General features: G+C 42.2%; 1 protein-coding gene across 3 annotated transcripts in view; it reads right to left on the bottom strand.

Moving 5' to 3' along the window:
• LOC121515135 (kelch-like protein 25) overlaps positions 1 to 17,816 on the bottom strand; it is a 65,729-nt gene that overhangs the window by 37,796 nt on the left and 10,117 nt on the right. For 2 of the 3 annotated variants that reach the window (XM_041795757.1, XM_041795754.1), the window contains exons 2-6: positions 5,474 to 5,703; positions 5,290 to 5,395; positions 2,724 to 2,969; positions 1,506 to 1,595; positions 391 to 554 (exon numbers count right to left, since the gene is read on the bottom strand). In XM_041795757.1, coding sequence (XP_041651691.1) covers positions 391 to 554; positions 1,506 to 1,595; positions 2,724 to 2,969; positions 5,290 to 5,395; positions 5,474 to 5,655 — 788 coding nt within the window. In that variant the 5' untranslated portion in view covers positions 5,656 to 5,703. The remainder of the gene's footprint in view (positions 1 to 390; positions 555 to 1,505; positions 1,596 to 2,723; positions 2,970 to 5,289; positions 5,396 to 5,473; positions 5,704 to 17,816) is intronic. The other variant, XM_041795756.1, reaches the window with a different exon arrangement.

The raw sequence follows: 17,816 nt of genomic DNA, 5'->3' as shown, positions 1-17,816 counted from the left end.
TAGAACTGTATTTTTTAACGGCAGAGGGAACTTTACTGTTGTTGTTAGAAATGTGTAATGATTTTAAGGAATCAAATAAACAGACTGAAGACCAACACTGTTTAATTCTTGTAATTGTGGTTTATATGTTAGTTGTTTAAATCAATTTTGTCAATTCTTTGGGTTTTTTTTGCAGAAGTTCCTGCTCTATGATCTCTTCTGAGCTCTAAAAAGCATCTTACACTTCTTACCTAATCTATAAACTTAGTAGTAAGTGTTGGTGACCAGCGTGCTAGATTTATCCGTACATTCTCCTGGATGTTGCACTTCAAACATCTCGATGTGCTCTAAAAAAGAGGTAAATAACAAAAACAGAATAGATCTGGAGGGTAAGCAGAGGTTTTGGCGTACCTGCTCCTCTTGTCGGCCATCACTAGCTCCTCACAGGCCACGGCCTCCAGCAGACACTCTGACGGCAGCAGAGCCAGTCTGATCCCTCGCAGAAGCTCTGGTAGGTGATGGCGCCGACCCTCCAGGTCGTACCGAACCCACCGCATCACCGAGTTAAACACCACCTGAAACAGATGACAAGACCGCCGTACGCTTAGAGACATCTGGATTCACAATCACAGTCCGCAATCCAGATTTAGAAAAAGAATGTTAGCCTTTAAAGATTAGGAAACATTCCATCCTTGCCATGGATGAAAACTTTAAGGGATCATATCAAAAGCAGAGAATGGAATGTTTGATAAGCTTTAAGGGATCATATCAAAAGCAGAGAATGGAATGTTTGATAAGCTTTAAGGGATCATATCAAAAGCAGAGAATGGAATGTTTGATAAGCTTTAAGAAATCATATCAAAAGCAGAGAATGGAATGTTTGATAAGCTTTAAGGGATCATATCAAAAGCAGAGAATGGAATGTTTGATAAGCTTTAAGGGATCATATCAAAAGCAGAGAATGGAATGTTTGATAAGCTTTAAGGGATCATGTCATCAAATGTAGAGAATGGAATGTTTGATAAGCTTTAAGGGATCATATCAAAAGCAGAGAATGGAATGTTTGATAAGCTTTAAGGGATCATATCAAAAGCAGAGAATGGAATGTTTGATAAGCTTTAAGGGATCATGTCATCAAATGTAGAGAATGGAATGTTTGATAAGCTTTAAGAAATCATGTCATCAAATGTAGAGAATGGAATGTTTGCTAAGCTTTAATTAATCATGTCATTAAAAGTAGAGAATGGAATGTTGGTGAAGGTGGAGTGTTTTAATATCTCCAGTAGTAGGAATAGTTGCCAACACAAGAGTCAGTCTGAGGGAAAGAATGTTGTTATAATCCCCCTTTGATAATGAGAATGATTGTCACAATTATTTGGTCTGAACTGGGCTTCAGAATATTTCAGCATGAACATAAAACAACCAAAGGGAAAAGTAGAACTATGACTCCACTATAAGGCCAGGTTCCAGCCTTAAAGAAGGAATAAAGGGGATAAAAAGCAGAGATGAGAGGGAGAACCACTCACTTGTTCATCTTCTATCTCCAGTTCATCACTCAGAATCAGCTCCAGCAGTTTGTCTTTATTCAGGCTGTAGAAATCCTCAGACTCTCGGACCTAAACAACAGACAGAACAGAATGGCTGTGAGATGAACATGTTCAGTTTAGTCTAATGCAGGTTTAAGGCCCAGCTCTGCTGCAGAAAATTAACCCTTTATTTAGACTTCTGGCTTCATGATGTCACATTTTAAAGTAAATATATTGCTGATTTAAAGAATTAAACAATATTTCACTCTGGTGAACCATAGAGGAAACACAGCATCAGCAGCCAAATCAATCCTATCACTTCACTAGAGGCTGCAGCTTTCACATGCTCAAACACAAAGTATACTTCATCCATGACTGAGATCCCCTCAACACTATAGCGGCTAAAGAGCGTCATAGAGGACAGGACGCTGCCTCATTGCGCCCACATTCAACACCAGAAACCTCACAGAGGACAGGACGCTGCCTCACAGCGCCCACATTCAACACCAGAAACCACATAGAGGACAGGACGCTGCCTCACTGCGCCCACATTCACCACCAGAAACCACATAGAGGACAGGACGCTGCCTCACTGCGCCCACATTCAACACCAGAAACCACATAGAGGACAGGACGCTGCCTCACTGCGCCCACATTCAACACCAGAAACCACATAGAGGACAGGACGCTGCCTCACTGCGCCCACATTCACCTCCAGAAACCACATAGAGGACAGGACGCTGCCTCACTGCGCCCACATTCACCACCAGAAACCACATAGAGGACAGGACGCTGCCTCACTGCGCCCACATTCAACACCAGAAACCACATAGAGGACAGGACGCTGCCTCACTGCGCCCACATTCACCACCAGAAACCACATAGAGGACAGGACGCTGCCTCACTGCGCCCACATTCACCACCAGAAACCTCACAGAGGACAGGACGCTGCCTCACTGCGCCCACATTCACCACCAAACACAGCTGCTTGATTTTTCACCAGTCCTCAGGGAGTTGGATACTTTTATGTTCAGAGGATGGAGTCATCAGGCCATGCTTCAGCCTCATCCAAGATATCTGGTCACACACCCAGGACTACAGGGAGGCTCTGTGAGGACCAGAGTCCAGACTAGTACTGAGAGTATCTGACGTTCCCTCTAAAGCACACGGTCTGTGTTCTGGCAGTAATAGAGCAGGATCAGAGTGTGGCAGTGTTACCGTCTCGTAGTGCAGCAGACACATCCTCCAGGACAGCTCGTACAGCCTTTTACACTGATGAGCGTCTGACAGCAGCATCATCCCCAGGCAGTTGGACGAGTGCAGGTTCTTCTCTAGAAACTCTGCCGCCGCGTCCCTGATGTCGTGAAACTGCAACATGTCCCCCGCCTCCAGCAGAGACTCGGCGTTCTCCTCATTTATGATGACTCGGGACGAATAGGCGAAGTCCAGCAGGAGCTCCAGGACCTGAGGAGAGGACAGATGGAGTGAGGAGGAGTCATAATGAGGTTCACCAACAGCTCCAGACCAGGAGTTCTAATCTAGACCTGCTGCACAGCCAAAGACTAAAGGCACTCTGCAGTGTCAGTGAAATACTGCAGCTGCCTCAGGATGAGCTCCAGCACTATTCTCACCATACTATGGATTTAAAAAACACATTTAGCTTAGAGGAGAGTCCCCCTGTCTCCACAAGATCCTCCAAGCATGGTTGTAATGACATGAGAGAGAAGTGGTTAAAGAGGCATCATTGACCTTTGAACTCTTGGCAGAAACAATTTTATGAAATAGTAGGTTTTATATGTATATATAACATAAATAGTAGGTCATATATATGTACAGTCATGGACGAAAATGTTGGCACCCCTGGAATTTTTCCACAAAATACACCATTTCTCCCAGAAATTGTTGCAATCAACAAATGTTTTGGTTTACATGTGTTTATTTCCTTTATGTTCATTGGAACAACACAAAAAATCCGAAGGAAAAAGACAACATTGACATAATTTTACACAAAACTCAAAAAATGGGCCGGACAAAATTGTTGGCACCCTCAACTTAATATTCGGTTGCACACCCTTAGGAAAAAAATAACTGGAACCAATCTCTTCCTATAACCATCAACAAGCTTCTTACTCCTCTCAGCTGGAATTTTGGACCACTCTTCTTCTCCAAACTGCTCCAGGTCTCTCAGATTTGAAGGGTGCTTCTTCAACAGCAGTTCTGAGATCTCTCCATAGGTGTTCAATGGGATTTAGATCTGGACTCATTGCTGGCCACTTCAGAACTCTCCAGCTTTGTCTCCAACCATTTCTTGGTGCTTTCTGAGGTATGTTTGGGGTCACTGTCCTGCTGGAACACCCATGACCTCCGACCCAGACCCAGCTTTCTGACACTAGGCCCTACATTGTGGCCCAAAATCTTTTGATAGTCTCCAAATTTCATGATTCCTTGCACACAGTCAAGGCACCCAGTGCCAGAGGCAGCAAAACAACCCCAAAACATCCTTGAAGCTCCTCCATGTTTGACTGTAGGTACTGTGTTCTTTTCTTTGTAGGCCTCATTCTGTTTTCTGTAAACAGTAGAATGACGTGCTTTTCCAAAAAGCTCTACCTTAGTCTCATCTGTCCACTAAATGTTCTCCCAGAAGGATTGAGGCTTACTCAGGTACATTTTAGCAAACTCCAGTCTGGCTTTTTTTTGTCTCTTTGTCAGCAGTGGGGTTCTCCTGGGTCTCCTGCCATAGCGCTTCATCTCATTCAGATGACCACGTATGGTCCCAGCTGACACTTTTGCACCCTGAGTCTGCAGGACAGCCTGAATCTGTGTGGAAGTTGACTGAGGATGTTTATCCACCATTCCAACTATCCTGCGTTGCATTCTTTTGTCAGTTTTTCTCTTCCGTCCACGTCCAGGGAGATTAGCCACAGCTCCATGGTTATAAACTTCTTGATTATATTACACACAGTGGACAAAGGAATCTCAGGATCTCTGGAGATGGTCTTTAACCTTGAGATTGTTCATATTTTTCCACAATTTTGCTTCTTAAGTCCTCAGACAGTTCTGGGCTCTTCTTTCTCCCCTCCATGCTTGGTGTGACACACACAGACACACAACACAAAGGCTGAGTCAACTTTTAGACATTCTAACTGGCTTCAGGTGTGATTTCTAGATTGCAGCACCTGTTACTGCCACAGGTGAGTTTAAATGAGCATCACATGCTGGAAATAAAATGATTTACCCACAGTTTTAAAAGGGGACAGTCATTTTGTCCAGGCCATTTTTGAGTTTTGTGTAAAATAATGTCAATTTTGTCTTTTTCTTTGAATTTTTTCTATTGCTCTAATGCACATAAAGGCAATAAACATGTGTATGCCAAAAACATTTGTAACTGCAACAATATCTGGGAGAAATGGTGAATTTTCTGGAAAAATTCCAGGGGTGCCAATATTTTCATCCATGACTGTATATATAACATATAAATAGTAGGTCATATATACATATATATGTGACATATAAATAGTAGGCTCTAATAGGCAGCTTTGGAGATAATCTAACGTGTTCTTTCTCATGTGTCTCAGTGGTGTTAGATGGTTTTACTGAGGAGGATGAGATCTGTTTCTGGTTGCAGTAAAGAACCAGTGAAATAATAATCAGACATACAGCGCTGTCTAGAGGGCCTGCTCACATGGATCATGCTGACATTGCTCCTATCTGCTTTATTAAAGTCTTTATTTCCAGCTCTGTACAGCAGCTTTAATGCTGGTGTCTGTGTAAACAGCAGCTTTACCTCAGGGTGGATACTGTCTCTGAAGTTAACGTCACTGTCCAGGCTCTCTCTCAGTCCTCCGCTGAACATCGCCTCAAAATATCGACTGCAGGCGGCCAGGACAGCCCTGGAACACAGAGACGGCGTGTCAGTGAAGTAAACGTCTTTAAAGGTCAGAAATGAGACGGCGTCCATGTTAGTGTACCTGTGACACGGGAAGGAGCGGTCGCCGGCCCACAGCGTGACGTCTGTGAACATGCACTGTTTCCTCATGGTGTTCAGGTGAGTCAGGACGCTGTCAGGGTGCGACGGCTTGTGGAACAGCGAGATGTTCATGGAGCCCGTGCTGGTGCGGGATTTTCGATTCTCATGAACAGTCACAGACATGGCCGCGGCGTTTGGCACATCCAGCGAGTCACGGATCGATCCCTCCGACTGTTACACAACGACATAAAAAATAAATTATTGTAAATAACAACAATAACACATTAATAACACAATATTCATAGAAAAAAACAATAATGACATATTAATGACAGGTAACAATGATAATAACAGATGAATAACCATAACAAACAAAAATCCATTATTCACTCCCTGATAATACTAAAACATTAGAAATACAATAAGAACACAATAAAAACACAATTTTCGCTCATTAATATAAACAACTATGTCTAATGTTTATTTGGGGCCAGTATTAGGTGGTAACCGGTTGTTTTTAACATGTCCCCCAGAGACTTTGAGACCATGGAACAGGAAGTGCTAATATTCTAGCTCATCTCTACTATTACAGGATCTGTGTACATGCTGCTGACAGCCGCTCCAGTGTTCTTCAGAGAGACCAGCCTGGTCAGACCAGACCAGTCCAACACTGCAACATAAACCCTAATACTGATACCCAGCTCCTGTTGGTCCACATTCCCATGATGCAACAGTGCTGCCTGTCCTAACACTGAGATCTACAGCTCTGCTACTCTACCAGCTCCCCTCATCAATATATTCATCAGTCTGACCACAGAGGCTCATTACAGCAGAGCAGGAGCATTAGGAGGCACCTAACCACTGAACCTGGGTAAGAACATCTACTGAAAGACTTAAATACACTAGAAATACTATATAAATACATAAATGACTGTATCTGTAAATATCAATCTATATCAAATGTAAATATCAGTCTATATCGGCTGTAAATATCAGTCTGTATCGGCTGTAAATATCAGTCTATATCGGCTCTAAATATCAGTCTGTATCAGCTGTAAATATCAGTCTATATCGGCTCTAAATATCAGTCTGTATCAGCTGTAAATATCAGTCTACATCAGCTGTAAATATCAGTCTATATCAGCTGTAAATATCAGTCTACATCAGCTGTAAATATCAGTCTGTGTCAGCTGTAAATATCAGTCTGTGTCAGCTGTAAATATCAGTCTGTGTCAGCTGTAAATATCAGTCTATATCAGCTGTAAATATCAGTCTATATCAGCTGTAAATATAAGTCTGTATCAGCTGTAAATATCAGTCTATATCGGCTCTAAATATCAGTCTGTATCAGCTGTAAATATCAGTCTATATCGGCTCTAAATATCAGTCTGTATCAGCTGTAAATATCAGTCTGTATCAGCTGTAAATATCAGTCTATATCGGCTCTAAATATCAGTCTGTATCAGCTGTAAATATCAGTCTATATCAGCTGTAAATATCAGTCTATATCGGCTCTAAATGTCAGTCTGTATCAGCTGTAAATATCAGTCTATATCGGCTCTAAATATCAGTCTGTATCAGCTGTTAATATCAGTCTACATCAGCTGTAAATATCAGTCTACATCAGCTGTAAATATCAGTCTATATCAGCTGTAAATATCAGTCTAAATCAGCTTAAAATATCAGTCTACATCAGCTGTAAATATCAGTCTATATCAGCTGTAAATATCAGTCTGTATCAGCTGTAAATATCAGTCTATATCAGCTGTAAATATCAGTCTACATCAGTTGTAAATATCAGTCTGTATCAGCTGTAAATATCAGTCTGTATCAGCTGTAAATATCAGTCTATATCAGCTGTAAATATCAGTCTGTATCAGCTGTAAATATCAGTCTATATCAGCTGTAAATATCAATCTATATCGGCTGTAAATATCAGTCTACATCAGCTGTAAATATCAGTCTAAATCAGCTGTAAATATCAGTCTATATCAGCTGTAAATATCAGTCTGTATCGGCTGTAAATATCAGTCTATATCAGCTGTAAATATCAGTCTACATCAGTTGTAAATATCAGTCTGTATCAGCTGTAAATATCAGTCTGTATCAGCTGTAAATATCAGTCTATATCAGCTGTAAATATCAGTCTATATCAGCTGTAAATATCAATCTATATCGGCTGTAAATATCAGTCTACATCAGCTGTAAATATCAGTCTAAATCAGCTGTAAATATCAGTCTATATCAGCTGTAAATATCAGTCTGTATCGGCTGTAAATATCAGTCTATATCAGCTGTAAATATCAGTCTACATCAGTTGTAAATATCAGTCTGTATCAGCTGTAAATATCAGTCTGTATCAGCTGTAAATATCAGTCTATATCAGCTGTAAATATCAGTCTGTATCAGCTGTAAATATCAGTCTGTATCAGCTGTAAATATCAGTCTATATCAGCTGTAAATATCAATCTATATCGGCTGTAAATATCTGCCTATATCGGCTGTAAATATCAGTCTATATCAGCTGTAAATATCAGTCTATATCAGCTGTAAATATCTGCCTATATCGGCTGTAAATATCAGTCTGTATCAGCTGTAAATATCAGTCTGTATCAGCTGTAAATATCAGTCTATATCGGCTCTAAATATCAGTCTGTATCAGCTGTAAATATCAGTCTGTATCAGGTGTAAATATCAGTCTACATCAGCTTAAAATATCAGTCTACATCAGCTGTAAATGTCAGTCTATATCGGCTCTAAATATCAGTCTGTATCAGCTGTAAATATCAGTCTATATCGGCTCTAAATATCAGTCTGTATCAGCTGTAAATATCAGTCTGTATCAGGTGTAAATATCAGTCTACATCAGCTTAAAATATCAGTCTACATCAGCTGTAAATGTCAGTCTATATCAGCTGTAAATATCAGTCTGTATCAGTTGTAAATATCAGTCTATATCAGCTGTAAATATCAGTCTGTATCAGCTGTAAATATCAGTCTGTATCAGCTGTAAATATCAGTCTGTATCAGCTGTAAATATCAGTCTATATCAGCTGTAAATATCAGTCTGTATCAGCTGTAAATATAAGTCTATATCAGCTGTAAATATCAGTCTATATCAGCTGTAAATATCAATCTATATTGGCTGTAAATATCAGTCTATATCAGCTGTAGATATCAGTCTATATCAGCTGTAAATATCAGTCTCTATCAGTTGTAAACATCAGTCTATATCAGCTGTAAATATCAGTCTACATCAGCTGTAAATGTCAGTCTATATCAGTTGTAAATATCAGTCTGTATCAGCTGTAAATATCAGTCTACATCAGCTGTAAATGTCAGTCTATATCAGCTGTAAATGTCAGTCTAAATCAGCTGTAAATATCAGTCTGTATCAGCTGTAAATATCAGTCTGTATCAGCTGTAAATATCAGTCTATATCAGCTGTAAATATCAGTCTATATCAGCTGTAAATATCAGTCTAAATCAGCTGTAAATATCAGTCTGTATCAGCTGTAAATATCAGTCTGTATCAGCTGTAAATATCAGTCTATATCAGCTGTAAATATCAGTCTATCAGCTGTAAATATCAGTCTGTATCAGCTGTAAATATCAGTCTATATCAGCTGTAAATATCAGTCTATATCAGCTGTAAATATCAGTCTATATCAGCTGTAAATATCAGTCTACATCAGCTGTAAATATCAGTCTATATCAGCTGTAAATATCAGTCTATATCAGCTGTAAATATCAGTCTACATCAGCTGTAAATATCAGTCTGTATCAGCTGTAAATATTAGTCTGTATCAGCTGTAAATATCAGTCTACATCAGCTGTAAATGTCAGTCTATATCAGTTGTAAATATCAGTCTGTATCAGCTGTAAATATCAGTCTATATCAGCTGTAAATATCAGTCTACATCAGCTGTAAATGTCAGTCTATATCAGTTGTAAATATCAGTCTATATCAGCTGTAAATATCAGTCTGTATCAGCTGTAAATATCAGTGTAAATCAGCTGTAAATATCAGTCTGTATCAGCTGTAAATATCAGTCTGTATCAGCTGTAAATATCAGTCTATATCAGCTGTAAATATCAGTCTATATCAGCTGTAAATATCAGTCTATATCAGCTGTAAATATCAGTCTGTATCAGCTGTAAATATCAGTGTAAATCAGCTGTAAATATCAGTCTGTATCAGTTGTAAATATCAGTCTGTATCAGCTGTAAATATCAGTCTATATCAGCTGTAAATATCAGTCTATATCAGCTGTAAATATCAGTCTACATCAGCTGTAAATATCAGTCTGTATCAGCTGTAAATATTAGTCTGTATCAGCTGTAAATATCAGTCTACATCAGCTGTAAATGTCAGTCTATATCAGTTGTAAATATCAGTCTGTATCAGCTGTAAATATCAGTCTATATCAGCTGTAAATATCAGTCTACATCAGCTGTAAATGTCAGTCTATATCAGTTGTAAATATCAGTCTATATCAGCTGTAAATATCAGTCTGTATCAGCTGTAAATATCAGTGTAAATCAGCTGTAAATATCAGTCTGTATCAGTTGTAAATATCAGTCTGTATCAGCTGTAAATATCAGTCTATATCAGCTGTAAATATCAGTCTATATCAGCTGTAAATATCAGTCTATATCAGCTGTAAATATCAGTCTGTATCAGCTGTAAATATCAGTGTAAATCAGCTGTAAATATCAGTCTGTATCAGTTGTAAATATCAGTCTGTATCAGCTGTAAATATCAGTCTATATCAGCTGTAAATATCAGTCTATATCAGCTGTAAATATCAGTCTATATCAGCTGTAAATATCAGTCTATATCAGCTGTAAATGCTAGTCTATAATCAAATAAATAGTACTATCAGACTCTTTTTTAGAGTCCAGCAGTCCGGTAGAAAGAATGAGAGTGTTGAAGTAGAATGAACGGAAATCCACACGGTCTGACACCTGAAAACGCTGAGTCAGCAGTAGCCTTTGTTAATGGTCTATGTGCTGACGTGACGGCCACAGGGTGAACAGGTCAGTGGATCTGAGTTCACCAGAGCAGTCTGGACCCCATCAGTGAGAGGAGACCAACAACAAAGACAAGCAAACAGACAAACCACGCCATGGTGCTGAAGTGCGAGTCAGATGCTCAACACTTAGTGGGCCTGTGTGTGTGTGGGTGTGCGTAGGTGTGTGTGTGTAGAATAGGTGAACTGCATGAGTGTAACTGCAGCTATGCTATAACAGAATCAGTATTATTCCAGAATGTGTGTATTCTAGAACGCTGGTTAAAATGAGCAGCGTGTGAATAAAAGCTGTATGATGTTCAGAGGAGCCACCAAATTAATATCAGAATACACTTTAACAGCAGCTATGACCCAACCCTGTTACCGTGACGACCTCAGTGAGTGCTGGCTCTGAACGCTCACATGGTCATCAAGACTCGTCTGTGACCCACAAACCAGGAAATGTAAACAAGACCCAGTCTGAGTTTAAGTTCAAAGTTCATTCTCCTCCAAACACTGGCCAAAGGTCAGCCAGTGAGCTGCTACAGACGTCTACTGGAAACACACCATACTGGGACATACCATACTGGGAACACACCACACTGGGAACACACCACACTGGAAACACACCACACTGGAAAAACACACCATACTGGGAACACACCACACTGGAAACACACCACACTGGAAACACACCACACTGGAAACACACCACACTGGAAACACACCACACTGGAAACACACCATACTGGGAACACACCATACTGGGAACACACCATACTGGGAACACACCACACTGGGAACACACCACACTGGAAACACACCACACTGGAAACACACCATACTGGGACATACCATACTGGGAACACACCATACTGGGAACACACCACACTGGAAACACACCATACTGGGACATACCATACTGGGAACACACCATACTGGAAACACACCACACTGGAAACACACCACACTGGAAACACACCACACTGGGAACACACCATACTGGGACATACCATACTGGGAACTCACCATACTGGAAACACACCATACTGGGACATACCATACTGGAAACACACCATACTGGGACATACCATACTGGGAACTCACCATACTGGAAACACACCATACTGGGACATACCATACTGGAAACACACCATACTGGGACATACCATACTGGGAACTCACCATACTGGAAACACACCATACTGGGACATACCATACTGGGAACTCACCATACTGGAAACACACCATACTGGGACATACCATACTGGAAACACACCATACTGGGACATACCATACTGGGAACTCACCATACTGGAAACACACCATACTGGGACATACCATACTGGAAACACACCATACTGGGACATACCATACTGGGAACACACCACACTGGGAACACACCACACTGGAAACACACCACACTGGAAAAACACACCATACTGGGAACACACCACACTGGAAACACACCACACTGGAAACACACCACACTGGAAACACACCATACTGGGAACACACCATACTGGGAACACACCACACTGGGAACACACCACACTGGAAACACACCACACTGGAAAAACACACCATACTGGGAACACACCACACTGGAAACACACCACACTGGAAACACACCACACTGGAAACACACCATACTGGGAACACACCATACTGGGAACACACCACACTGGGAACACACCACACTGGAAACACACCACACTGGAAAAACACACCATACTGGGAACACACCACACTGGAAACACACCACACTGGAAACACACCACACTGGAAACACACCATACTGGGAACACACCATACTGGGAACACACCATACTGGGAACACACCACACTGGGAACACACCACACTGGAAACACACCACACTGGAAACACACCATACTGGGACATACCATACTGGGAACACACCATACTGGGAACACACCACACTGGAAACACACCATCCTGGGACATACCATACTGGGAACACACCATACTGGAAACACACCATACTGGAAACACACCACACTGGAAACACACCACACTGGAAACACACCACACTGGGAACACACCATACTGGGACATACCATACTGGGAACTCACCATACTGGAAACACACCATACTGGGACATACCATACTGGAAACACACCATACTGGGACATACCATACTGGAAACACACCATACTGGGACATACCATACTGGAAACACACCATACTGGGAACACACCACACTGGAAACACACCATACTGGGACATACCATACTGGGAACACACCATACTGGGACATACCATACTGGGAACACACCACACTGGAAACACACCATACTGGAAACACACCATGCTGGAAACACACCATACTGGGACATACCATACTGGGAACACACCATACTGGGACATACCATACTGGGAACACACCACACTGGAAACACACCATACTGGGACATACCATACTGGGAACACACCATACTGGGACATACCATACTGGGAACACACCACACTGGAAACACACCATACTGGAAACACACCACACTGGAAACACACCATACTGGGACATACCATACTGGGAACACACCATACTGGGACATACCATACTGGGAACACACCACACTGGAAACACACCATGCTGGAAACACACCATACTGGGACATACCATACTGGGAACACACCACACTGGGGTTGTTTTAGTCTGACTGGTCAAATGTGAGGGAAAGACTGGGTCTCTTTAACCCTGTTAAGGCTGAAATAAATACTCACTACAGCTGATAATGGCTGTTTCATCCCTGCCTCCTCTCTGAGTCTGGGATCAGGATGTTAGTGAGGCTTTAAAGGTCCATCCTCTCTGAGTGTAGTATGTTCCACACACACACACACACACACACACACACAAGCCGACGGCGAGGCCTGCAGCAGCTCACCAGCAGAATATCAACAGAGCGGCTGAATAGACGGGGCCGTGTAAACATGCTGCTAACCGCTAACAGCTAGCATAGCTACACCACTGGAAGTGTTGCCCGGGGCCACGGTGTGTTCACTGACAGGGGGCCAGACTCTAGGACAGACTGACTTTAACTCTTTATTGGACTGAAACACTCACAGGAAGCTCAGCCAATCAGGAGACTTGTAATCAATAGATAGGGAGGTATTGATCTGACAGAGGACGGCTGGTTGCTTCTAAACTGGGAATCATTCTGAGGATTTGTTCAAACTAAGGCTGTGGACAGATATGTAGAAAAATACACACATATATAAACACGTACAAGATGTTTGTGTCTATGTTTCTGATATAAATGTGCCTTTTAGAGTGTGTGTTAGGGCAGGTTCATTCGAACCTGAGAGTAAAAGTTCATATCCGAACTGAAATGAGACGTTCGAAGTCAAAATACACCCTCTATCAGTGCATCATGCAGTCTAAAGTAGTCTGCCATTCGACCCAGCAGAGGGCGCCCTCAGAGAACCTTGTCCGTTTTATGCCCTCTTGACCTCCATTAAGGCTCTCTTTGCTGTGCTATTTTACAATGGAAGGCCTCTGAAGCGACGCAACGGACAATTACGACACCAAAACCTCTTAGAAGCGCTGTGTGGAAGTATTTTGGGTTTTACTGTGTAGGTGAGTTGGGTCGCGGTGTCATCACGTTGTCATATTCTAAATTCGTTCGAAGTTGTTTTTTATAAAAAGTGACAGCCCTAGTGTGTGTGTGTGTGGGTGTGTGTGTGTGTTCAGTTAAACACCTGCAGACCAATCATCCTGATCAGGATCAATAGCATAAATGTCAGTGATGTCAGGATGTGTTCCATTTTTAATCAGTGCAAACATGGATGCGTCCTGACGCCCCGCCACAGCAGAGACAGACAGCAGGGCTCTACCTCCCCTCTGATTGGCCGGCTGACAGCTGATCAATAACTCAGCGAGCTCTGTAAACACACGTGTCAATAAAGGAGACGGGCTGAGAGCAGGGACATTGATCCTGAATGACCCACATCTACCTGAACAGTCCACCTGGACCCATGGGTCCGTCTGTCAGCAGACATTCAAGAGTCAAACCTTTATTGTTCAAGACAAGGGAACAGTGAGGAACCTCCACAGGCAGCATGGAGGACACAGAACACAGCCTGAGGACCCCTCACCTGTATCAGCTACACCTGTGGAGGTTTATGGACCAGGACCGCCAAAACAACCCCACTAAGGAGCAGGACTAGAGAAGAGATGGTCCTGGAACCGTTCACTGATGTGGACCTGAACGCTCAAACAGTCACAGACTTTACAGAGACCTGTGCCCCAGTGGATTCTGGGGATTTAGGTAGACCATGAAAGTCCATCAGACATGAGCATGGGGACACCTGCACCAGGATTAAAACAGGGTCTCTCTGGACCATCCTCTGTCTAAAGTCTACATGGTGGTGCGTTCACTGACCAGGAACTCTCATAGACGCAGCTGTGAGGAGCAGAGATGTGTTTGTGGATCATGAGCACAGACCGTGACCTTTAACCCCCACTCTACTCCCTCCTGACCTTTTCTGTTGAACCAGACTGTTTCTGTCTCTTCACCAAACAACACAACAGAATCAATGCTGGTATTGATTAGCTCTGATTGATCAGGGTGATGTAGATCTGTGATTGATCAGGGTGATGTAGATCTGTGATTGATCAGGGTGATGTAGATCTGTGATTGATCAGGGTGATGTAGATCTGTGATTGATCAGGGTGATGTAGATCTGTGATTGATCAGGGTGATGTAGATCTGTGATTGATCAGGGTGATGTAGATCTGTGATTGATCAGGGTGATGTATATCTGTGATTGATCAGGGTGATGTAGATCTGTGATTGATCAGGGTGATGTATATCTGTGATTGATCAGGGTGATGTATATCTGTGATTGATCAGGGTGATGTAGATCTGTGATTGATCAGGGTGATGTATATCTGTGATTGATCAGGGTGATGTAGATCTGTGATTGATCAGGGTGATGTAGATCTGTGATCAGGGTGATGTAGATCTGTGATTGATCAGGGTGATGTAGATCTGTGATTGATCAGGGTGATGTAGATCTGTGATTGATCAGGGTGATGTAGATCTGTGATTGATCAGGGTGATGTAGATCTGTGATTGATCAGGGTGATGTAGATCTGTGATCAGGGTGATGTAGATCTGTGATCAGGGTAATGTATATCTGTGATTGATCAGGGTGATGTAGATCTGTGATTGATCAGGGTGATGTAGATCTGTGATCAGGGTGATGTAGAGCTGTGATTGATCAGGGTGATGTAGAGCTGTGATCAGGTTGATGTAGATCTGTGATTGATCAGGGTGATGTAGATCTGTGATTGATCAGGGTGATGTAGATCTGTGATTGATCAGGGTGATGTAGATCTGTGATCAGGGTGATGTAGATCTGTGATTGATCAGGGTGATGTAGATCTGTGATCAGGGTGATGTAGATCTGTGATTGATCAGGGTGATGTAGATCTCTGATCAGGGTGATGTAGATCTGTGATCAGGGTGATGTATATCTGTGATTGATCAGGGTGATGTAGATCTGTGATCAGGGTGATGTAGATCTGTAATTGATCAGGGTGATGTAGATCTGTGATTGATCAGGGTGATGTAGATCTTTGATTGATCAGGGTGATGTAGATCTGTGATCAGGGTGATGTAGATCTGTGATCAGGGTGATGTAGATCTGTGATTGATCAGGGTGATGTAGATCTGTGATCAGGGTGATGTAGATCTGTGATCAGGGTGATGTAGATCTGTGATCAGGGTGATGTAGATCTGTAATTGATCAGGGTGATGTAGATCTGTGATTGATCAGGGTGATGTAGATCTGTGATTGATCAGGGTGATGTAGAGCTGTGATTGATCAGGGTGATGTAGATCTGTGATCAGGGTGATGTAGATCTGTGATCAGGGTGATGTATATCTGTGATTGATCAGGGTGATGTAGATCTGTGATCAGGGTGATGTAGATCTGTAATTGATCAGGGTGATGTAGATCTGTGATTGATCAGGGTGATGTAGAGCTGTGATTGATCAGGGTGATGTAGAGCTGTGATTGATCAGGGTGATGTAGATCTGTGATCAGGGTGATGTAGATCTGTGATTGATCAGGGTGATGTAGAGCTGTGATTGATCAGGGTGATGTAGATCTGTGATCAGGGTGATGTAGATCTGTGATCAGGGTGATGTATATCTGTGATTGATCAGGGTGATGTAGATCTGTAATTGATCAGGGTGATGTAGATCTGTGATTGATCAGGGTGATGTAGATCTGTGATTGATCAGGGTGATGTAGATCTGTGATCAGGGTGATGTAGATCTGTAATTGATCAGGGTGATGTAGATCTGTGATTGATCAGGGTGATGTAGATCTGTGATCAGGGTGATGTAGATCTGTGATCAGGGTGATGTAGATCTGTGATCAGGGTGATGTATATCTGTGATTGATCAGGGTGATGTAGATCTGTGATTGATCAGGGTGATGTAGATCTGTGATCAGGGTGATGTAGATCTGTGATCAGGGTGATGTAGATCTGTGATCAGGGTGATGTAGATCTGTGATTGATCAGGGTGATGTAGATCTGTGATCAGGGTGATGTAGATCTGTGATCAGGGTGATGTAGATCTGTGATCAGGGTGATGTATATCTGTGATTGATCAGGGTGATGTAGATCTGTGATCAGGGTGATGTAGATCTGTAATTGATCAGGGTGATGTAGATCTGTGATTGATCAGGGTGATGTAGATCTGTGATTGATCAGGGTGATGTAGATCTGTGATCAGGGTGATGTAGATCTGTAATTGATCAGGGTGATGTAGATCTGTGATTGATCAGGGTGATGTAGAGCTGTGATTGATCAGGGTGATGTAGAGCTGTGATTGATCAGGGTGATGTAGATCTGTGATCAGGGTGATGTAGATCTGTGATTGATCAGGGTGATGTAGAGCTGTGATTGATCAGGGTGATGTAGATCTGTGATCAGGGTGATGTAGATCTGTGATCAGGGTGATGTAGATCTGTGATCAGGGTGATGTATATCTGTGATTGATCAGGGTGATGTAGATCTGTAATTGATCAGGGTGATGTAGATCTGTGATTGATCAGGGTGATGTAGATCTGTGATCAGGGTGATGTAGATCTGTAATTGATCAGGGTGATGTAGATCTGTGATTGATCAGGGTGATGTAGATCTGTGATCAGGGTGATGTAGATCTGTGATCAGGGTGATGTAGATCTGTGATCAGGGTGATGTAGATCTGTGATTGATCAGGGTGATGTAGATCTGTGATCAGGGTGATGTAGATCTGTGATCAGGGTGATGTAGATCTGTGATTGATCAGGG

This window comes from Cheilinus undulatus, linkage group 9 (assembly GCF_018320785.1).
Source record: "Cheilinus undulatus linkage group 9, ASM1832078v1, whole genome shotgun sequence".
In the NCBI taxonomy this organism is placed as follows: Eukaryota; Metazoa; Chordata; class Actinopteri; order Labriformes; family Labridae; genus Cheilinus; species Cheilinus undulatus.
Note: the sequence above shows the minus strand (reverse complement) of the source record. Positions and strands in the feature narration are given on the sequence as shown.